A 24,584-nucleotide genomic window follows, 5' to 3' on the forward strand; every position below is an offset into this window, starting at 1 on the left:
ATTCATTTGTATTTTCACTTAAGGTTTACAGGCAAGTGTCAGGAAAAATTAAGATTTGTCTAGAATAGGAAGTTATTCCTTTTAAAAAAAATTTTAAAAAGCATAAGCTGTTTTAAAATTCACACACATCTGAAAAATCAAGTACCTTAACTGTTCTATATACTCGGCTATTTACAGAGAATGTAAACAATGAAAGGAAAATGATATCTTTGAGGTGACAAATAGAAGCAACTGGAAATGCCCTGGGTAGGATGGTGGTGAAAACTACTTATTACCTAAGGCCTCGTTTTAGGAATCTGATCAAAGAGACCCTGTATTGTCAGACCCTTATACCTGTACAGAGTCCCACTGATGTGAGGGGGACTTTTACACAGGTATAGGGGCCTGCCTCCATGAATCACATTGCAGGACCGTGGTTTAAAATCTGAAGATACTATTGGTTGTCCTCAGAAATGATTGCCGTTGTCGTCTGCTCTTTGACCATCACATAATAAACAGCTCTCCAATACCCAAAGATCTTGGTTCTGTGGTACCCTGATTCCTGTACAGTACCACTCTTTCACTTATTTTCTTTTTCCATATGTGCTAACTTGCCTTTAAGAAGGGTAATCTTTGCTTAACAACATAAATGCCCTTTTCCTCACCCTGTCTCAGGCCCGTTAGATACAACAATCTTGTCTGTTTCTAAGCCACTACTATTTCTCTGTCTCTCCAAAAATCTCTTTTAGTCTAATATGTTTCAATGGCATTTAAGGTACACCTAAATCTTTTTTTTTTCTACAAATGTCCTTATTTATTTTCTTTTCAGTATTGGTGGGTTGATTTCCTCTCCTCAGCCTCACACACACACACACCCCCGCCGAGGGGGACGACGACGACATGTATTTTGCAGAAAACAAAGCTGTGTGTCAGACACCATTTCTTTACTGACAAACATCGTTTGATTTGCAAGAGAGAATAGTATCCTGCTTTGCTTGTTCTATAGGAAACACGATGAGATGGTAATGGCCGGAGACCGTTTTCAAGCCTATGATATCTTTCCGCAAAACCTGCGGAAAGGTCATGATAGCCTCTCTTCCTTGAAATATGTTTTGAAGTGAGCATGTGGCATAGAATCATAGAATATCAGAGTTGGAAGGGACCTCTGGAGGTTATCTAGTCCAACCCCCTGCCCAGACAGGACCAATCCCCAACTAAATCATCTCAGCCAGGGCTTTGTCAAGCCTGACCTTAAAAACTTCTAAGGAAGGGGATTCTACCACCTCCCTAGGTAACGCACTCCAGTGTTTCACCACCCTCCTAGTGAAAAAGTTTTTCCTAATATCCAACCTAAACCTCCCCCACTGCAACTTGAGACCATTACTCCTTGTCCTGTCATCTGCTATCACTGAGAATAGTCTAGATCCATCCTCTTTGGATCCACCTTTCAGGTAGTTAAAAGCAGCTATCAAATTCCCCCTCATTCTTCTCTTCCGCAGACTAAACAATCCCAGTTCCCTCAGCCTCTCCTCCATAAGTCATGTGTTCCAGACCCCAATCATTTTTGTTGCCCTTCGCTGGACTCTCTCCAATTTCATAGTATGGATTGTCTTCATAAAATATTTTTGAGGAATGGAAACTATTTGAATGCTTTTTGGGAAATCTTTCCAGGCAATTATTTGTAGGCAAGTGTCACGGTGGAATTAACTATGTTAGTAGGTGCTTGAAAAAGCAAACAATAAAAAATGGTCTGCCTTGACTGCAAACAAAGGGCTTTAAGGAACAATGATCTTCAAGTTTATGATTCAAAATGTGGCATTCTGTATTCTTTTATGACTCTGCCCCAAATTTCCTTCATGATCTTTAGCATGTCATTTAACCTCTTCAAACCTCAGTTTCTCCCTCAGCTTCCCCAAGTATTTTATTGCTGATTGAAGAGGAGATACAGGAGAATAAAGATGTAGACATGTAAATGGATTTAAAGTAGCAGGTCATAATTTTGTTAACTTTACTATTAAAGGGAGGGACTGATTTTCCCCCACCCTCAAAATTACAAGGTATTAATTGGATCTAGTGCAGACTTAAAAGAATAGTTGTTGGCCACCTTTTGCCAAACTCCTACTACCAAATTCATGATTCAGCCCAATGCCAAACCCTTATCTCTCTTCCCATGAGGCGGAATGAGGGTGTAGTCAAGGGAATAACTAAGTCTGCAAAAACTTAAGACCTTCCCATACCCCACAGGTTAATGGAGAACAGGGTCCACCAGTCAGGGTACTGTGCTTGGGCTTACCCTGGAGCTGGCCTCTCAAAGCCACCTGTGTGCACTGGATGTCAGCCACAATTTGCAACACTATTCATTCACGTTTGTTATCACAATCTCCTTTAGAACGGTACTGTCCCTTATCCAAATCTCTGTGGGGGTCAGGAAGAAATCTTCCCTCAGGGCATGACTAGCAATATATCCAGTGGTAGCTGTGTTTCCCCTATTCCCTCCCTCCCCCGCCCCCTCCCCTTCTCACAGCATCTTGGAGGCCTATGGATGCTGCAAGCTGTGAAGGAGCACTGGGCATCTCGCCAGCCTAGTGCAGAGAGAGAAAAAAATCCAATCTGTAAAAGATCATCTGGCCAGACCCTCAGCAAGTTTGGAAACCCAGCTCTGACAGCTACACCTTCTAGAGGACATGGCCTGTGAGGAAACTTTCAGCAGCAAGAAGTCTGCTGAGTGCCTGGGAGTGCACAAAAGGAGGAGGGAGGGCTTGCTGGAGCTAGTCTGCTTCTTCACCTCCTCTCAGTTGGTCAGTGGGTGGGCATGGGAGGCCGAGTGTGTGGAAGGCACCAGGCAAGAGTCCAGGTGTCAGAGGGGAAGCCCTCTCTCCCTCTCCCCCAGACTCAGCTCTCCCCAGACAATCCAATCAGCCACCTCTCCTGTCTATACCTACTAAGATAGGAAGAGGCATTTTTTATAATGTAGTATCACAAAAATGTTTGGCCAACAATTTTATACTCTTCTTAACAGCTATGTTTGTAAATGCTGCAAGTTTGTTACACCTTGTGAGTGCACCAACACTTTATAGGGTAAGGCATGGACGCTGCCTGGAAGAGCACACAATCTTACATGGGATCATCATATGTTCAATAATTGTTTGAATAATGGACATAACCTTTCTCTTCCATTCCTTGACCTGAGGTTAAAAGGGACGTATCCACTTTTCTAGGTATTGAAGAGGAAATAGCTTACGGTTGATGTTCTGGGGCTGGGGCTGGAGCTGGGGAGGTCCTAAAAGCATTTCACCTGAGCAAAGCTAAAGCACTGTTTTTAATGTTAGACATTCATATTTTGTGTGTCATAATTGAGTTTAAAAAACATTATAAATCAGTGATTTAACAGTAAGACCTTTCATGTATCATCACCTCTATTCAAACATGGTTCAGAATTCCTGTTGTTTTTATTTGTATATATACTCTCAACACTTATTCCCTGCGCCTACAGATAAGCCAAACTGAAGCATCTTATCTGCACTCTCCATTTCTCCCCTATTCAATCCCTTGGAACTCTGAGAGTTTGGAAAATTGGAGCAGGATCTGAACCACCCCTGGTTTCTGGCTTTGTAAGCACCACCTTACGTTTGGGCCAGTTTTACTTTCGACCCCAAATATAGTATATACATTCTTTTAGCTCAGGCCTTTATTTGGATAGTACATTGCTAACCTGTATATAAAATGGTGCCTGATGGTATATTCTTTTCATTTCAGTCCTATATGGAAGACCATTTGAAGAATAAAAATCGTCTGGAGAAAGAGTGGGAGGCCCTTTGTGCTTATCAAGCTGAACCCAATGCTACAACCATTGCCCAGAAGGAGGAGAATGTCCAGAAGAATCGCTCTCAAAGTGTCATAACATGTATGTATCCTTGAAATTGGAATGAATATATATTAATTTCTTCATGTTCTCCTTACCACCTTTTGGTAAAGCATTATCAGAGTTACAGGTGAATGGCAAAGCATTATGCGAAACAGTATTCGTTTCTATCTAAAAGAAAATCACAGCTTTCAATATTTGCTTGATATGCAGCCTGTTTGTCCTGTCAGACGTTTGACTTGTCTCCTTATGTTTTCCTTGCAAAATGTATAGCTATATCATACGACGTTTCAGAACAGTGACAGCAAGTGCTGTACCATGTAAATCAACCCCCAGCGTGCTTTTCAAACACTGTAATGCAGTTTCTGTGCAAGATCAGCAGTTATGGTTACTGAGTAGAAATAAGCTTGGCTTGGCTTTCGATGAGCTGGTATCATGTTCATGCAAAGCAGTAATACCAGCAGTTTGTAATGAGAGCCAGAGTAATCTGTTCATCAGATACTCAGCTGTAGTGAGTAAGCCCCTATCAGCTTAATTGGCAAAGCTTATGAAATGGCTGCTGTTCTAGGTTAGGCTTAGGACGAAATACAAGGCTGAAAGTGGCCAGTATTTGTATTCCTAGAATCTGTGGGGGGGGGGGGGTTTATGTAAAAGGCTGTCTTTGCGAGTATAAATACAAGCAGCATATCTACTGTATGTATTTTCTCCTAGATTATTACACCGTTGGCAGTAACTAACATTATTTGCTGAATGCTGAGCCCCATAAAAAACAGAGAGAAATTGACCACAATTTTTATTAAATAACCAGTGGAACAAAACCTAAACCAAGAACAGTCAGGACCCCCAGCTGCAATGGCAGCTTTATTTCAAAGAGTGCCCGCAATCTAGTTGTGTGGTTTGGCAGTTACCATTAACTATTTAAATTTTTTAAGTGCTCTGAAAACATTAATTTTCCCTATGACCGATGCAAGTGTACACTGTACAGTTGGGGAAATGGAGACAGGTAACACACTGAGTCAGAGCCAGGATTAGAGCTGAAGGGTTGATAGTGCCACATTGCTACTTAACTTAGCCCTTCAGTGCATGGCAGCTTGGGAAGCCCTTTAATTCTGCTTAGTTATGATCAAGGTTCCCTTCCCAGCACTATCTTTCCTAAGAGTACATAAAGCAGAAGAATACATAGTGAAGAATAGTCACTTTTGCACTATCAATTCACTTTTGTGACTGTGGAGCTGACCCAAAGCCCACTGAAGTAAATTGCAAGATTCCAGTGGCTTCAGTGGGCTTTGGAATCAGGCTTATTGAAAAGTTTCAATCTCAGAAGTGCAGTAATAAGCACCAAGTTCTGGAAAAGTAACTTTATCCACCAGAGCTAAACAGCTGCAGAGCTTTTGCATCCTTTTAAGTGCTAATAGGAAAAATATTTGCTGACTTAGCATAGAGCAGTTTATCACATCTTGTTAACAGATACTGCTCAAAATGAATCATCTTAAAGTGTGCTAGTGAGTATGGACTTGCAGTCATTCCACTTTGAGCTGTGATCTGTCCCATCTCCTAAACTAAGGTGGATCATCCCTGGTTAGCAGCTGAGTGGAAGGCTGCCAAGGAAAGCACAGATGCTGACAGAAATGGTATTGGTTGCTCTGCAGGTGACTCTTCCCTCTGAGTCCAAGCTGAACTAATACTGTACGGTGGTTGGGGACACTATGCTGTGGAGAGGTGACAAGTTGGCTGAGATTTAAAACGGAGATCTGTTAGTCCAATAAAGATCCCCCTTTTGCGAAAGTAAGAGTGCTAAAACCCAGTTTCCTGGGAAAATTTAAATTGCATTCTGCCTAGTAATGTACTTGATGTTCCCCTAGTAGTCTAAATTGGACAGAGTAAGCTTCACTTTCTTTCCTAAATAGCAACATTGTTGCAGTGCTACGTTAAAAACCTGGCATGTTATACCCCAGAGATATTTCAGTGATAGGCGAAGAAATGTGAGTGAGAGCTTCAATTGTTACGTTTTGATCGGTTGATGGTTATATGTTTGTATGGAAAACTAGGAAAACGATATACCCATTTAAAAAATAAATGACTCATTTAATAAGTAAACTTTTTGGTAAAATAATGGTTTCTATGAATTCTCTACCATGCATGTTTTCCTTACTTACCTTGCATGAATGGTACTGTGAAATAAGTTAACTAGATTTCAATACAAATGCAAGAAAAGTTAAACTTTTGGCTAATATTAAGTGAACTAAGTGCAAAGTAGGATCATATGTAGCTTTACATAATCTTCAGGCTGTTTAGTTTTTATACTTCAACAGTTCACAAGTTCCACAGTTCAGTACAGTGTTTTGTGTGTGTATTTCTGGAAGTGTAGCAAAAAAAAAATCACACATGAAGCATGGGGAAGGCTGATCCAGGGGTTAGGACACCAACCTGGGACTTGGGAAACATTGGTTCAATTCCCTGCTTTACCACAGATTTTCTCTGTGACCTTGGGCATGTCACTTAATCTCTCTGCCTCATTTCCCCATATGAAAAATAATGGGGAATTTCCCTAACTCACCACAGTGCTGTGAGGATAAATACATTGAAGATTGTGCAATCCTGAGTGCATTGCTGTTGTGGGCTATATCAGTACCTAAGTTAGATAAAGACACCTAATTTTATATAGCACCAGCTAAAAATGTGTGTGGTGTTTTCTCCTCTGCAGCCCCCCAGGTTAGGGAGCCTTCCTTTCGTCAACTTTCCCATCTCACATGTCTTATTGTCACATGCCGTTTCTGATCTGGCCAGAATAATAGTAAATGCAAAGAACTAGTCTGATGTTTACAGGATCTACTAAAGCTTTGCTAAACATCTGAACTAGTTGGAGTAATGACTAGCATTAGGCCTGTCCGATCTTCTCTCTCACTTTCATAGTTCCTTTCTGTATCCACCCTTATTCATCTTTCTAACTTTCTTGTGGGTCCTCTCCAGGTTTCTTTCTTTCTCCTCCTTCCTGCTTTTTTCTGCTGCTGCTTCTACTCTGCTTTTCTCTGCTTAGAATTTAATCAATACACAGTTCACAGCAAAATTATTTGTCCACTGAACTTGCATCAGTCACTATTTACCATAATTGTCACCACAAAGAACATATGTCCATAATTGCTGAACATCTTTTTAGAGAGTGACTACCAGTTTCTGGAGGCTTTGGCATGTCAAAGCCTGTTTCTGGAGGCTTTGGTCGTTCCATCTTGTTTACATACTTAATACTCACCTCACCCCTCAAAAATAAAATTAGGCAGATGTAATGTCTTCTCATCCTATTTCCTTGTGTATTAATTGTGCTGTTGGATGTCCCATTAAAGCACATATGAACATAATGGGCTCATTGCCAACAATCAATGCCACCTGAAAGCAAGCATAGGCACAAACTCTTAAGAAAACATGTCAATAACTTACCCTAGGAGCTTTCTTGTGAATTCTTCCATTTCATCACCAAACCCTTTACAAACATATTAGTCCTCTCACCCTTCAATAAACGTACCATGGCACCATAATAAGATACACCACATCAGTGATGCCATCATGACAAAGTATTAAATTAAAAAAATTCACTGATTCTCAGAGTTATTGATCTGACACTTAGCTTTCATAGAATCATAGAATATCAGGGTTGGAAGGGACCCCTGAAGGTCATCTAGTCCAACCCCCTGCTCGAAGCAGGACCAATTCCCAGTTAAATCATCCCAGCCAGGGCTTTGTCAAGCCTGACCTTAAAAACCTCTAAGGAAGGAGATTCTACCACCTCCCTAGGTAACGCATTCCAGTGTTTCACCACCCTCTTAGTGAAAAAGTTTTTCCTAATATCCAATCTAAACCTCCCCCACTGCAACTTGAGACCATTACTCCTCGTTCTGTCATCTGCTACCATTGAGAACAGTCTAGAGCCATCCTCTTTGGAACCCCCTTTCAGGTAGTTGAAAGCAGCTATCAAATCCCCCCTCATTCTTCTCTTCTGCAGGCTAAACAATCCCAGCTCCCTCAGCCTCTCCTCATAAGTCATGTGTTCTAGACCCCTAATCATTTTTGTTGCCCTTCACTGGACTCTCTCCAATTTATCCACATCCTTCTTGTAGTGTGGGGCCCAAAACTGGACACAGTACTCCAGATGAGGCCTCACCAATGTCGAATAGAGGGGAACGATCACGTCCCTCGATCTGCTCGCTATGCCCCTACTTATACATCCCAAAATGCCATTGGCCTTCTTGGCAACAAGGGCACACTGCTGACTTATATCCAGCTTCTCGTCCACTGTCACCCCTAGGTCCTTTTCCGCAGAACTGCTGCCTAGCCATTCGGTCCCTAGTCTGTAGCGGTGCATTGGATTCTTCCATCCTAAGTGCAGGACCCTGCACTTATCCTTATTGAACCTCATCAGATTTCTTTTGGCCCAATCCTCCAATTTGTCTAGGTCCCTCTGTATCCTATCCCTCCCCTCCAGCGTATCTGCCACTCCTCCCAGTTTAGTATCATCCGCAAATTTGCTGAGAGTGCAATCCACACCATCCTCCAGATCATTTATGAAGATATTGAACAAAACTGGCCCCAGGACCGACCCTTGGGGCACTCCACTTGATACCGGCTGCCAACTAGACATGGAGCCATTGATCACTACCCGTTGAGCCCGACAATCTAGCCAGCTTTCTACCCACTTTATAGTGCATTCATCCAGCCCATACTTCCTTAACTTGCTGACAAGAATACTGTGGGAGACTGTGTCAAAAGCTTTGCTAAAGTCAAGAAACAATACATCCACTGCTTTCCCTTCATCCACAGAACCAGTAATCTCATTATAAAAGGCGATTAGATTAGTCAGGCATGACCTTCCCTTGGTGAATCCATACTGGCTGTTCCTGATCACTTTCCTCTCATGCAAGTGCTTCAGGATTGATTCTTTGAGGACCTGCTCCATGATTTTTCCGGGGACTGAGGTGAGGCTGACTGGCCTGTAGTTCTCTGGATCCTCTTTCTTCCCTTTTTTAAAGATTGGCACTACATTAGCCTTTTTCCAGTCATCCGGGACTTCCCCCGTTCGCCATGAGTTTTCAAAGATAATGGCCAATGGCTCTGCAATCACAGCCGCCAATTCCTTCAGCACTCTCGGATGCAACTCGTCCGGCCCCATGGACTTGTGCACGTCCAGCTTTCTATTGGAGAGTCAAACTAACACCAGTTTACTAAACCTTAATGAGTCACTGTCTCGCTCCTTTATCCATTACTTAAAAATGTGTGCCACATTCTCCTTGTTGATTAGTTAGTTCAGGGGCCCTGCCTTCCAGTGGATGAGACTTCTCCTAAGTGCGTATTTAGCTCCATGCTGCATGAGGGTTTGTCTTCAGACCACATTTAGCACATTTAAGCCATGTGCTTCCTGTAGCCAGAAAATTGCAGAATAATTCTTCTTCCTATACCCTTTACAATAAGCAAGGTTGTGAAGTTTTCTCTGACCACCCTTATGATCTCAGATGTCACAAGGCCCTAAAGCTGCCCATGGTAAAAGTATCTATAATACATTAGAGTTCTTGTAAAGAAAACACACACACAGACACAGACACACTCTGATGTAGTCAGAAATCCCTACTGTGCTGTTCTATATATAAGTTTGAGCAGAATGAGCATTGTCATTCTTTATTCTGAAAATGGCACCTGGATATGTCTCCACTGCAATCTAAGGTATGACATACCTGTGCTAGTTTTACCTGCACTGGCTTGGCTAAAAATTGCAGTGTAGATATGGCAGCACAGACTTATCATAGAATCATAGAATATCAGGGTTGGAAGGGACCCCAGAAGGTCATCTAGTCCAACCCCCTGCTCAAAGCAGGACCAATTCCCAGTTAAATCATCCCAGCCAGGGCTTTGTCAAGCCTGACCTTAAAAACCTCTAAGGAAGGAGATTCTACCACCTCCCTAGGTAACGCATTCCAGTGTTTCACCACCCTCTTAGTGAAAAAGTTTTTCCTAATATCCAATCTAAACCTCCCCCACTGCAACTTGAGACCATTACTCCTCGTTCTGTCATCTGCTACCATTGAGAACAGTCTAGAGCCATCCTCTTTGGAACCCCCTTTCAGGTAGTTGAAAGCAGCTATCAAATCCCCCCTCATTCTTCTCTTCTGCAGGCTAAACAATCCCAGCTCCCTCAGCCTCTCCTCATAACTCATGTGTTCCAGTCCCCTAATCATTTTTGTTGCCCTTCGCTGGACTCTCTCCAATTTATCCACATCCTTCTTGAAGTGTGGGGCCCAAAACTGGACACAGTACTCCAGATGAGGCCTCACCAATGTCGAATAGAGGGGAACGATCACGTCCCTCGATCTGCTCGCTATGCCCCTACTTATACATCCCAAAATGCCATTGGCCTTCTTGGCAACAAGGGCACACTGCTGACTCATATCCAGCTTCTCGTCCACTGTCACCCCTAGGTCCTTTTCTGCAGAACTGCTGCCTAGCCATTCGGTCCCTAGTCTGTAGCTGTGCATTGGGTTCTTCCGTCCTAAGTGCAGGACCCTGCACTTATCCTTATTGAACCTCATCAGATTCCTTTTGGCCCAATCTTCCAATTGGTCTAGGTCCTTCTGTATCCTATCCCTCCCCTCCAGCGTATCTACCACTCCTCCCAGTTTAGTATCATCCGCAAATTTGCTGAGAGTGCAATCCACACCATCCTCCAGATCATTTATGAAGATATTGAATAAAACCGGCCCCAGGACCGACCCTTGGGGCACTCCACTTGATACCGGCTGCCAACTAGACATGGAGCCATTGATCACTACCCGTTGAGCCCGGCAATTTAGCCAGCTTTCTACCCACCTTATAGTGCATTCATCCAGCCCATACTTCCTTAACTTGCTGACAAGAATACTATGGGAGACCGTGTCAAAAGCTTTGCTAAAGTCAAGAAACAATACATCCACTGCTTTCCCTTCATCCACAGAACCAGTAATCTCATCATAAAAGGCGATTAGATTAGTCAGGCATGACCTTCCCTTGGTGAATCCATGCTGGCTGTTCCTGATCACTTTCCTCTCATGCAAGTGCTTCAGGATTGATTCTTTGAGGACCTGCTCCATGATTTTTCCAGGGACTGAGGTGAGGCTGACTGGCCTGTAGTTCCCAGGATCTTCCTTCTTCCCTTTTTTAAAGATTGGCACTACATTAGCCTTTTTCCAGTCATCCGGGACTTCCCCGGTTCGCCACGAGTTTTCAAAGATAATGGCCAGTGGCTCTGCAATCACAGCCGCCAATTCCTTCAGCACTCTCGGATGCAACTCGTCCGGCCCCATGGATTTGTGCACGTCCAGCTTTTCTAAATAGTCCCTAACCGCCTCTATCTCCACAGAGGGCTGGCCATCTCTTCCGCATTTTGTGATGCCCAGCGCAGCAGTCTGGGAGCTGACCTTGTTAGTGAAAACAGAGGCAAAAAAAGCATTGAGTACATTAGCTTTTTCCACATCCTCTGTCACTAGGTTGCCTCCCTCATTCAGTAAGGGGCCCACACATTCCTTGGCTTTCTTCTTGTTGCCAACATACCTGAAGAAACCCTTCTTGTTACTCTTGACATCTCTGGCTAGCTGCAGCTCCAGGTGGGATTTGGCCCTCCTGATAACATTCCTACATGCCCGAGCAATATTTTTATACTCTTCCCTGGTCATATGTCCAACCTTCCACTTCTTGTAAGCTTCTTTTTTATGTTTAAGATCCGCTAGGATTTTACCATTAAGCCAAGTTGGTCGCCTGCCATATTTACTATTCTTTCGACTCATCGGGATGGTTTGTCCCTGTAACCTCAACAGGGATTCCTTGAAATACAGCCAGCTCTCCTGGACTCCTTTCCCCTTCAAGTTAGTCCCCCAGGGGATCCTGGCCATCCGTTCCCTGAGGGAGTCGAAGTCTGCTTTCCTGAAGTCCAGGGTCCGTATCCTGCTGCTTACCTTTGTTCCCTGCGTCAGGATCCTGAACTCAACCAACTCATGGTCACTGCCTCCCAGATTCCCATCCACTTTTGCTTCCCCCACTAATTCTACCCGGTTTGTGAGCAGCAGGTCAAGAAAAGCACCCCCCCTAGTTGGCTCCTCTAGCACTTGCGCCAGGAAATTGTCCCCTACGCTTTCCAAAAACTTCCTGGATTGTCTATGCACCGCTGTATTGCTCTCCCAGCAGATATCAGGAAAATTAAAGTCACCCATGAGAATCAGGGCATGCGATCTAGTAGCTTCCGTGAGCTGCCGGAAGAAAGCCTCATCCACCTCATCCCCCTGGTCCGGTGGTCTATAGCAGACTCCCACCACTACATCACTCTTGTTGCACACACTTCTAAACTTAATCCAGAGACACTCAGGTTTTTCTGCAGTTTCGTACCGGAGCTCTGAGCAGTCATACTGCTCCCTTACATACAGTGCTACTCCCCCACCTTTTCTGCCCTGCCTGTCCTTCCTGAACAGTTTATAACCATCCATGACAGTACTCCAGTCATATGAGTTATCCCACCAAGTCTCTGTTATTCCGATCACGTCATAGTTCCTTGACATCACCAGGACCCCCAGTTCTCCCTGCTTGTTTCCAAGGCTTTGTGCATTTGTATATAAGCACTTGAGATAACCTGTTGATCGTCCCTCATTGCCAGTATGAGGCAGGAGCCCTCCCCTCACAGACATTCCTGCCTGTGCTTCCTCCCGGTATCCCGCTTTCCCACTTACCTCAGGGCTTTGGTCTCCTTCCCCCGGTGAACCTAGTTTAAAGCCCTCCTCACTAGGTTAGCCAGCCTGCTGGCAAAGATGCTCTTCCCTCTCTTCGTAAGATGGAGCCCATCTCTACCCAGCACTCCTCCTTCATGGAACACCATCCCATGGTCAAAGAAACCAAAGCCTTCTCTCCGACACCATCACTTCAACACTGCGAGTAGGTTCTCCAGGTCCCCAGTGTGCTTGTCCAATCTACCCTAATGCCTGTAATGCTATCTGCACTTGTGTTTTTAACCATGCTAGTGCAGGTGGGTCTGCCTGAGCGGCAGTTACACCTCAGATTCCAATGTAGATATACCCCAAGTACGCATCTCTCCTCCTAAGATATCTACTACAACTCACGTTTTCGATCCTAAATCTTTTTTTTATTTTGTATAGTCGTTTCACTGGGAAGCCTGAGTTGAACAGCTTGACTGCATTTTTTCTCTGTCTTTTGGTGTTTCTCCTGTTTTATGTTGATGTGCCACTTATGGAATAATTTTATGAGAGGAGCCAAGAGTAGCTCAGTCGTTCTACATTATTTTTGTACCTTTAATTGGATTTCAGCAGAAGTGCTCCCATTGCTGGGTTAATTTTGCTGATGAGATCAAATGGCTGTAAATAACATTTCATAAGCTCATACAAATGAGAAGTCCAATCTATCTAATGTAAAACACAAGGTGGTCGTTCCATCTTGTTTACATACTTAATACTCACCTCACCCCTCAAAAATAAAATTAGGCAGATGTAATGTCTTCTCATCCTATTTCCTTGTGTATTAATTGTGCTGTTGGATGTCCCATTAAATGTTATGCAGTGTAGAGAATTAATAAAATTGGGACACAATTCTACTAGTGCTAAGGGGCCAAATCATGACCTCGTCAGTGTGATGATGCAAGAGGACCAAAAGCCCATCCCTGCAACCTTGCATAGGCTACCTTCATCAGTAGTACTGTGAAGAGAGCTTCTCAGAGCTGCACAGATGTGTGAGAGGGGGTGCGGACCAGGCAGGGCCTTGACTTTATCCAGGGCTGACGAGAGGGGAGGAAAGTCAGAACGGTTGTACCGGGTCCCTGAGTTCAGGGGGCCACCAAAGAAACTTCTGTAACATGTGTGAATAAAGTGAAAAGGGAGGGAATGGGGCCCCAGTGAGCATGATGTACCAAGGCCCCAAAATTCTTTCGATGGGCCTGGCTCCATCCAACTACTGCACTGAGCAGGATAGTTCCGCCAGATCATGTATTGTACTGGGTATATACCGGACACAGTTTACTCTCTCCCAGCAGAAGTCGGGGAGGTACTCTGAGTCACAAGTTTCCTCCCATGCTGCTCCAGCAGAGCCCAACAATGTGCTGTCCCTTAATTGGGGCAATTTGTTATCTCCCAATCCAGCCATAAATTGTATTTTGCTGTTTCTGTTAGAAATAATCAGAAATGCAAGGTCTGCATGTATTAATTCCCAGCTTTATGTTTCAGAACAATATCATTTTATAAAGAAGCTAGATGGAAAAGGCCCATTGGATCATCTAGTCTATCTCCCTGCAAGTACAGGATTGTTCTCTCCAGATTTTTTTCAGGATTTTTTCCTAGTCTAGTCTTAAATGTCATGAGCAATGGAGCTTGTCCCTCTTCTTATGTGAGACTGTTCCACATCTGGTAGATTGTTACCATGAGAAAATGTTTTCGGAAGTTAGCCTCTAAAATCTTCTTTCAAAGACTTTCATTTCATGATTGAAGTTGGGGCTGTAGCAAATCTAAGCCAATTTAGTAGTTAAAATAAAATAACTCTCCCACAATATTTTACATTGTCTGCTTTTGAAATGTACATTAGTTTGCCTTTTAATTATTTTTAACTTTACAGGTGTGGAAAATTTGGGTGGAAATACTATATTTTATTTTGCCTTTGCAGATGATCATTCCAGGATATGCTTGAAAGCTGAAAATAGCCATGACAATTCAGACTACGTCAATGCCAGCCCAATTGTAAGTACAGTATCCAATGGGAAGTAATCCAAATAATCCAGCTTTTATCCTTAGCCTATCAGTATAATATGTTAACTTGATACCAGCACCACTGTAATTAACAGTGGCTTGGGTCTATATCTACCTCCAGTCCCCCAACATTAATGACTCAAGCCATCACTTGGGAGTGCAAGTACATACATTCCATACACTTGCTCATAATGCCTTTGAAGATTGTAGACAAAGGACAATAATGCCAATAGATAACGAGTCTTAAATCTACATATTATTTTCCTGTACCTGACAGTAGTGACTTGCAAACTGCACAACTCAGCATGGTACGTTTAATTCAACAGACCTTTTCCATTGTGTAAGGAGGTTTGCCTGATTTTCTGTCACTCTAAGTTTTCACCCTTACTTTCCCTATCCTAAAAACGACCATGTATTAGAATGGTTTCTGTAGCCACAGAGAGCTGGGCTTTGCTTCTTGTAAAGCCAGTCAGTGCTGCTCCTCAAATTTCAGAGGTGATCCTTCCTCTTTCCCTCCTTCATCTGTTGGCTTCCTAGTGCTGAGTGATTTACTTCTGCAGCGATCTGGGTCTACCTCTGATCTTGCTGTTCTCAAAGCAGAGAATTAAATCTCATACCACCACCTATATTATAACTCAAAGGCCAATTTAGGTCAATGCAGTTCTTAGGCCATATCCCTCTAAACTTTCTAACGTGCCACCTTGTACTTCTCCCACTCCTACACAAATTGAATATGCATAGTTTATTTTGTTCGTGAAAGATACCACAGCAATCATTTTAGAGGCCAAAGGCCTCTCTGTTTTTTAGCTACAGAACAGGTACGGCACAGCGAGCAGCATTGCCCTATCAAGGTGTCTCAATCCTGACATGGTGGAACCATCTCTAGGCATGAGGAAGCAGTGTTTTCTCATGGCCCACGTAGTCCTTGCCTCTCTGAGGCTACCAGCTGGGGGGCTATTTATACTGGTGGGATTTATTTGTGTCACTTTAGGACACTGAAAATCATTAGAAGGAAATAACTTTGACCAAGCATTTAGGCTGGAGAATTAGGTGAAACTGTGTATCCTATTACTGGCTCCTGGACCAGTTTCCAGTGTTACTCTCTCAGTTAAATCATTTTGTGTGGACTATGCAACTGGCAAATTGCAACAGAAAGATTTGACATTACAGGTTGTTTCCTTCCAATTTTCACTGACAACACTTCCCTTTCTAAAACAGCATCTTGTTGGGACTGTACTCTGAGCTACACATCTGGTATTTTGAGCAGAATTTGAAAGGTTTGATTTTCTTGAGTATAAAACAGTTTAATGAAACTCTCTCTCCAGAGAGTCAGTGCAAGATACCAAATTTCCTGGCAGTTTTTAGGGTGCTGTGGAGTATTGGGATTTTGTGCGTAATATGTACTCTGGGGACCAGACCACCAGTCCAGTTCTGACTATTCTAATGTTCAGTTGTGCAAAGCAGCCATAAAAGTCAGTGGATCTGGCCACATGAGGATTTCCCCTATGTAAGAGAATCTTCTGGTGACGTACTAGCTGCTTGTGGCTCCTGCCCTTGGGAAGAGGGGAATGACCAGAGTATCACTGCACTCCAGTGATCCCTAGCTGCTGGGATGGCCCCTTGAGATCAAGGGCAGCTGAGCATAAGTTAGAGCAGCCTTTAGGCTGCCGTATATCTGTCTGGGGCTGGACCATTTCCTGGTCAGCATGAGGATCAGGGAATCATAATGGTGGCTTAAAGCCACCTTTTCACACCCCCTCACTCTCCCATTGTGCACTGTGCACAACTCAGCCAGACCTGAGGTTCTGCCTCTGGAGCTTCAAGGTTTCTTTCTTTCCTTTCTTTTATTGTTTAATTCTCTTCAGGACACAGTGAATGAGGTATGTTTGATCAAGCCTTGCAAAGCCTTTGCTACACGTACATTTTATAGCGCTCTGACTTGCTGGCTCATGGGGTGTGAAAAATCACCCCCCCCCTGAATGCAGCAAGTCAGAGTGCTTTCAAGCACTCGTGTAAGCAGGTTCCGAGCGCTGGGAGCGAATCCCCTCGCGGAGGTGGATTACCAGGAGCGCTGGGAGAGCTCTCTCCCAGCACTCGTGCGTGACCACGCTCACACTTCAAAGGGCTGCCACGGGAGCGCTCCAGCAACAGCACTCTGAAGTCTCCAGTGTAGCCGTGCCCTCTGAGGCTGCAGTGGCATAGCTGCACTGGTGTAGTGCCTCAGTGAAGATGCTTTCTACACAGACGGAAAGGCTTCTCCTGTCTGTGCCGGCGAGCCACTGCCCTGGGAGCTGGTAGCTATGCTGACAGGACAAGCCCTCCTCTTGACTTAGCGCTGTGTACAGTTAGGTATAACTGCATCACTTGGGTGTGGATTTTCTACACCCGTGAGTGACATAGTTATAGCAACCTAAATTGCTAGTGTAGACCACGCCTTAGTTGAAGTGTACGGCTCGAGAGGTTTTGCTCTGAAGACAGGAGTAGGAGCTGTAGACAGAAAACATGATATTCTGTTTTCTGAACACTAGCGTGTGAACCGCTTATTCCTATTAGTGAGCACTTACTTACAAGAGTAGTGGTGTAAGTAAATACTCGTGTGAGTAAGAGTCCAGCAGTCTGACCTTCATTGTCCGCTATAGATGTAAAGCGCCCAGAGTGCTTGGGAATGGACCCATATACAAATCTCTAGGTTATCTGTTCCTTGAAACTTTTTTATTAAATGAAAATGCACTGAAGTTTGAGATGATGGGATGGGCGGGGGCACCAGAGAAAGGTGTCTTCGGGGCACAGGTGGGAATGGAGTCCCCAGAGTCAGTGCAAAGGCGCAGAACCTTCGCATGGATAGTCCTGCCAAGAGCTGCGGTGTGTTGCAGGATCGAGCCCACAGTCTGGGGAAAACTACAAAGAGAAACTTGTGAGTGTTTACCCCACAGGAGGAAACAATCTGGCCCAGGTTTATTGAAAGGCTGTGGAGATCAGACAAGCACAGTCTGTGTTACATAAAAGAAGGAAACTGTTCAAAATTAGAATTGTTTCCTAATGGTTCGTTGTGTTCAATTTTAACTGTTTGCAAACCAACAGACTGAGTATGTAATTCCTGAAGGTGATGCAGTGGGAGGTTGGCAGGGAGCAGTGACCCATCTGTAAGTCTGCAGTGGGAGGTTGCCAGGGAGCAGTGACCCATCTGTAAGTCTACAGTGGAAACCTAGTTGTCAGAAGCTCTTTAAGTTTAAGCAAAGCCAAGGATGTTTTGTTTTAGCTAGATTTGTTCATTTGGTATCAGTTCATCAGAAAATGGAGAGAAAAATTGGAAAGACTGAGCCATTCTAGTTTGTAGCAAATCCTGGGACTTCCCAATCCTTCCTCTTCCCCCAGGTCAGGACCCATTTAGAACTAGTCCCTAAGCCCTGGTCTACACTAGGACTTTAGGTCGAATTTAGCAGCGTTAAATCGATGTAAACCTGCACCTGCCCACACGATGAAGCCCTTTATTTCGACTTAAAGGGCTCTTAAAATCGATTTCCTTACTCGACCCCTGACAAGTGGATTAGCGCTTAAATCGGCCTTGCCGGGTCGAATTTGGGGTACTGTGGACACAATTTGACGGTATTGGCCTCCGGGAGCTATCACAGAGTGCTCCATTGTGACTGTTCCGGACAGCACTCTCAACTCAGATGCACAATTGTTTGCCGTTGCTCTGATGCAGGGAGGGGCGACTGACGACACAGCTTACAGGGTTGGCTTACAGGGAGCTAAAATCAACAAAGGGGGTGGCTTTACATCAAGGAGTATTTCAGGCAGGACTTCACGGAGGGTTCCAATAAGAAATGGTGCACCTAAGTTATTGTTCTTATTGGAACAAGGAGGTTAGTCTGGCCTCTGATTGATACGTGGCTAGATTTACCTCACTGCACCTTCTCTGTGAGTGACTGCAGTGTGACCTAGAGGAATGAGTCCCCTAGACGGGGGGCGCGGGGGGGTTGCAAATGAGTACAAAACAAATCTGGTCTATTTCTTGTTTTGATACACTCCATCTATCTTTTACATCTTTGGCTGGCAGCAGACGGTGCAGAAGGACTGCATGCCATCCACATCTCATGGCTGCTCAGCAGAAGATGGTACAATAGGACTGCTAGCCATCCTCATCTCTTGCCTGCCCGGCAGAAGATGATGCAATAGGACTGCTAGCGATCCGTATCACCTGCCTGCTCACCATAAGATGGTTCAATAGGACTGACTGCAGGACTAAAGAGAATGACTTGAACAAGTCACTCCAAATTTAGTCCCTGCGCCCATGTCTGCCCAGGCGCTCCTGATCGACCTCACACAGGCGACCAGGAGCACCTCGGACATGACGATGACGGCTACCAGTCCTATTGCACCGTCTGCTGCCACAAGGCAATGGGTTGCTGCTGCTGTATAGCAATGCTGTACCACGTCTGCCAGCACCCAGGAGACATAGGGTGACGGTTACCTGAGCGGGCTCCATGCTTGCCGTGGTATGGCGTCTGCACAGGTAACTCAGGAAAAAAGGCGCGAAACGATTGTCTGCCCTTGCTTTGACGGAGGGAGGGAGGGAACGGGGGCCTGACGATATGTACCCAGAACCACCCGTGACAATGTTTTAGCCCCATCAGGCATTGGGATCTCAACCCAGAATTCCAATGGGCAGCGGAGACTGCGGGAACTGTGGGATAGCTACCCACAGTGCAACACTCCGGAAGTCGACTCTAGCCTCGGTACTGTGGAAGCGCTCCGCCAAGTTAATGCACTTAGAGCATTTTCTGTGGGGACACACACTCGAATATATAAAACCGATTTCTAAAAAAACGACTTCTATAAATTCGACCTAATTTCGTAGTGTAGACATACAGCTTTCTACGTGCTCTTAGGGTATCTGTAGTCCTTACCCAGCTGAGACAGTCTATACTGCGTATTGCTATTGCTTTTGTCTGAGTATTTTCTCTTAGCTTTATTAGCTACATACTTGGTTTGTTCTTTCTTGAAACATACAGTCGATTTGAAATACCCGTGATTCCTCCTTTACTCACTCTTGCAATAATCATACCATTTTTTAAAAAGAATTCTGCCTTTCAGTTTAAATAACCTCAGTAATTATCATGTCAATACAATGACGTTTTTGGTGCACTTGTGCCTTGGAGTGGTGGGACTGGAAGGGAGTATTGTAGTGTACTGCAATGTGGCCACTAATAACACAAGATCAGTACCGTCTGAACTGAACTAGAAGAGGATTATTTCCCCTTGCATGTGTGAGTCGTCTGATGAGGGTACAGTGTAAAATAAAGCAATTATATTCAAGACTCAGAAAAGGAGGCTTCCAGGGGTGTACTTGTAGCTGTGTATATCCAGCTTTGGGGTCAGTGGACCCATCTCCGTCTGGGGCTCGCTCAACCTTGATTTAAGTCTAAATGAGTGCAGCAATACTGGCTGAAAAAAATTCTCCACACTAGACAATGAGCTGGCCACCTGCCCACATGTTTCTTTCTTTTTAAAAAAGCTACCGCTTCAAGACCTCCATTCCTCCCAGGATGTTTTGAAAACTGGGGTTAGACTCATGGCCTCAACATAGTTGAAAGTGTGTGGGGAAGGTCAGTAGAGCGATTTGATTAATGCTCTTTCCTTATCCCTTTAATTTTATTCTAGTGTAAAACAAGGCAGAAGGAATTCTCATGAAATTCCATGGAGTGAAAGTGAAGTGAAAGTCTGCTTTCCTTTCCTCTGAAATAACATAAGAAAAGCTTGCAATTACAGCACAAGGAGACCCTGACTGTGCAGAATAAAACTGTGATAATTACATCTGTCATATTTGTGGTTAGTCCTCATTAAATTTCAGGGAAATCATCCAGTAGTAAATAATGTGCAATCTCTGCTTTTAAATCAGAGGTCATGAAAGTAAATGGAAATTCTGTTTTTCCTCATAGGGTGTCTGAGGCGGGGGGAACCCCATCAGCTACATTAAAAACTCGGCTTGCTTATTATTGAAGACACCAGACTGAGGAATGTCATTAACATGACAGTTTGTTCAAACACAGCATACAAATTTTATCATGGAGAATAGACACTGAAATTCATAATGGCATTCACAACCAGATTTACTTCTTTCATTCCATAATGGTTTTTAAAAGAAGGATTTTTAAATTGTTTTAAATTTTAATTCAAGTATAAAGATAGGGACCAATTACCACCCCACCTTTTTTTTTATTTTAATGTAGAGATGAAAGTGATGACTAAATAGTACTGTATTTGCTGGTTCGTCTTACTATTAAGGAAAGAAATTTCAATGCTAGCACAAGAATATTTACAGTCCCTGTAAGTTATGAAAGGATACGTGGAAGTGAACTGTATTAATGTTGCAAAAAACATCAGATCTGAGAACTGCATTTTAAATTGCTTTGATTTATATGTATATTTGAAGGCACTGGTCAGTGCTTAACCTGCTTTCCTAGCATTCTAATGATAAAAACAGTGAAAACGATAGATGTACCAGTCTTGCATACAAGGTGGATATTCTGTTTCCAATCTCACACCAGTACAAATTAGGAGTAACTCTATTAGTCAGTGGATTTAAATCCATATAAAAATGGTATAAATGAGCTCACATCAGACCCAGCATATCCATCTATCTGTCTGTGTATAGTAATGATCCTAGGGGTCTATGTATATGTCAGTGTAACAAATTTATAGATTACGTAAGATTTCATAATGGTTAATGATGCAGGTATATATTTTAATTTGCTCTTTTATGGACAGTAGTTAACAGGTACCTACAAACAACTTAAATCCAAATACAATACAGTTGACTGATTACAACTGGAATATACTGATTTTGCTGTATTTCATGAGCAATATCAGTGAAATCACGCAACAGCCTAATTTGTATCTAAAACACCCAATGAAACAAAGAGTTTTACTGTGAGTAGAAATTAATGAGATTTGTGCAAAGTCTTAGCATGGACAAGTTGGATAGTGTTGTATTCAGAAAAACAAAAAGCAGAATTAAAGCAGTAGTTTTAACTTTGTACCAATGTAAAGATGGAAATATAATTATGTAGTATCATAACCTGAAATTATTGCAGTTAAAGTTGGGCACTACTAATCATGACATTATGTTCATTGTGCTGTTCTCTGGTTTAAGATATTGTATATCAACTTGCATTTTAAAATACCCTAGAAAGCCACAAGACATGTTCTTAACCCATCTTAGGTTTATGAGTTCTTTGATTTGATCTTCTATGAAACTCCTTTTCTGACAATAAGTCTGAATAGGATAGATAGTTCCTTTGAGGTTCTTTTTGTGTAGTTTTTCGTCCTTGTGAACTTTTAGCAGGGTTAGTAATCAAAATTAATGCCGTTAATTGTGCTATGGTTTGTAGTGGTTCTTGATCCTTTTCTTTTCCCTTCCCCAAATGAAATCATGGAAAAATAGACTGGTACATTATCACACAACCTTTTCAGCCATTCCTGTGCTGCAGTGGAAAATGAAAATTCCATTATAGTAGAACATTTGTAATAATTGCACCACTTTCTTTCTAAAAATGGCTGAGCCATTTACTGCTGATGTAAAGCATGTGAACTTTGAGCTTGGGGGGTGGCGCAGAGAGAAATCTTGTTCTCATTGAACAATTGCATATGTAACGTGTTTTCTTAAGATTGTTCCAGGACAAAACTTTAGAAAACCAGACCTGTTGATTTTTGTTTTAATAAACTGATAGTTTGGGATCTGATATTTTCTGCTCTGGATGACTTGTTTTTTATCTAATTTTGGGGAAGAAAGGGAGTAATGGCTCCTGGAGGGAGGATAGTGACTAGGTGAGGATATAAAATGCTGTGCTTTGCTCAGTGATCAGTTGGCTTAAAAACCGTTACTGATTGTATTTATTTATTCCAGTTCTTATTAACTACAATAAAAGAGGGCCCATCCGGTGCCCTTGACAGTCTTTGAAAAGTACATTAATAAACAAATAGACCCATCAGTTATCCAGGTCACATCTTATAAAATTTGATCAAAGTGGTGACTTTTCAGTCTTCCTAAAATATGTAGTCTTTGAAGCTGTAAATATAAAAAAGTTAACAAAAACAGGCATTATGTTCAATTAGTTTAGTCTTTGCTCTATTTTTGTTCATTTAAAGATCATTTAATAGCATGATGGGGCTTTCTGCCATCTTCTATTTACTCTGAGCATACAAAGTGTTCCTGCTTATAATTATTTTCTGTACAACAGAATGTGCTCAGAATGTTAACGCTTGTAATTGTCTTCTGAGTTATTGTTAAATTGATGATACATTTCACCACTTTGTGCTCATTATGATGTTTGCCACGTTCCAAACAGCACCTTTGTGACAGTAGCTGATTAATGCTGAAATGCCAAGAGCGGCCTATTCCTGATTTATCAGATAGCTGAGTGTTTAGAAGTATTTCTTCCATGACAGTGCTACTTACATCATCACTGACTTCTTGTGCCTTTGTTTTCTGGTGTATACACACGTGCGCACACACAAGTGATCAGTTTAAAAAAATCCAAATTATGATCTTTAATACTATTGACTTATTTTCTTTGGCTGAGGTTTTCAGAGAGAAGCCTAAATTCAGGCTTCTAAATCTGTAATTAGATATCTAAATAAGTGGCCTGCTTTCAAAAGTGCTAAGCACACTGCAGTTTCCACTGAGGTGGGTGGGACCTTGTGGGCAGATTGCTTTTGAAAACCAAACTATTTAGGCCCAGTTCAGCAAAGCAATTAAGTCTTTGTTTAAGTCCCGTTGAAGTCAATGGGACTTAATCACACGTTTTGCTAAATTGGGCCCTTATTTAGACGCCTAATTTTAAACTTTATTTTTGAAAAATGTGGCCCTTCTTACCTGATTCCCAAATTTTGCTGATAATCATATTTCTCAGAGTAACAGCCGTGTTAGTCTGTATTCGCAAAAAGAAAAGGAGTACTTGTGGCACCTTAGAGACTAACCAATTTATTTGAGCATGAGCTTCCGATGAAGTGAGCTGTAGCTCACGAAAGCTCATGCTCAGATAAATTGGTAAGTCTCTAAGGTGCCACAAGTACTCCTTTTCTTTTTGCGAATCATATTTCTGTTTGTGAAAAAAGCTATTTTTTCTTGGTCTCAAAATACCTGCAATACTAAATGTCCTGCCTCCAGAATCGCTTTGGCGAAAGGCAAAGAGTTGCTCTGCAGAATTGTTTGCTGAAAAGGCAAATACCTCAATGAATCAGTCACTCAAACAAGAGTATAATACAAACAAGGAATTAGAAACACTTCTATTTTTGTCAAGGTTTCTTCTAACAGTGTGTTGTATTTTAAAAGTAGGCTTTTATTAAAATGGACTCAGCAACATAATTTTACTTGCATTGTGTTGTCATGGATGAATTTTAATATTAGGTGCAGGTTTAATTATGCATCAGAACATTAGAAGCATAAAAGGTTTTTTCTACTTTTTTGCAACATTCATCACATTGTTGTTCTATTAGAATAACTTACATCTGTTCTTTTGTGTTCCTTCCTTCTTTTCTGTTGCACATAATTATGAGGTGCCTTCTTTTATGCTGACATCCACCATTGCTGAAAATTTTGATAGGCTATGAATAAATCCAGTAGATGCCTGTTAATGGAAATATGACTTGCATTCATTCCTATTAAGATCTTAACTTCACTGACAGTACAAAAAACTGTGTTGGGGTGAACTAAAGTCTTTGAGTCAAATTCTGTTCTCAGTAACTTGGCATTGGCTACAAATTATTCTCACTGACTTCAATGGGAGTTGCAGGAGAGCTGAATTTGGCTCTTTTTCTTTACATTCAAAGTTTTGTGTTGGTCTCTTAAGGGTTAGAATGAGTATTTAAAAAAAAATCCCTCAGCCGATCTTCTCTTTTATCAGGAGAATGGGGCCCAAGATTTAAGACCAAGAAAACCACCCATCAGTTTGAAAACATTCATTATAACACACTAATCCTATTTACTC

General features: G+C 42.6%; 1 protein-coding gene across 3 annotated transcripts in view; it reads left to right on the top strand.

Moving 5' to 3' along the window:
* Positions 1-24,584, top strand: part of PTPRN2 (protein tyrosine phosphatase receptor type N2) — a 1,058,681-nt gene that overhangs the window by 982,706 nt on the left and 51,391 nt on the right. For all 3 annotated transcript variants that reach the window (XM_084620378.1, XM_084620379.1, XM_084620380.1), the window contains 2 exons: positions 3,736-3,883; positions 14,510-14,583. In XM_084620378.1, the coding sequence (XP_084476504.1) occupies positions 3,736-3,883; positions 14,510-14,583 (222 nt within the window). The remainder of the gene's footprint in view (positions 1-3,735; positions 3,884-14,509; positions 14,584-24,584) is intronic.

This window comes from Lepidochelys olivacea (genome assembly GCF_965140295.1).
Source record: "Lepidochelys olivacea isolate rLepOli2 genome assembly, chromosome: 2".
In the NCBI taxonomy this organism is placed as follows: Eukaryota; Metazoa; Chordata; order Testudines; family Cheloniidae; genus Lepidochelys; species Lepidochelys olivacea.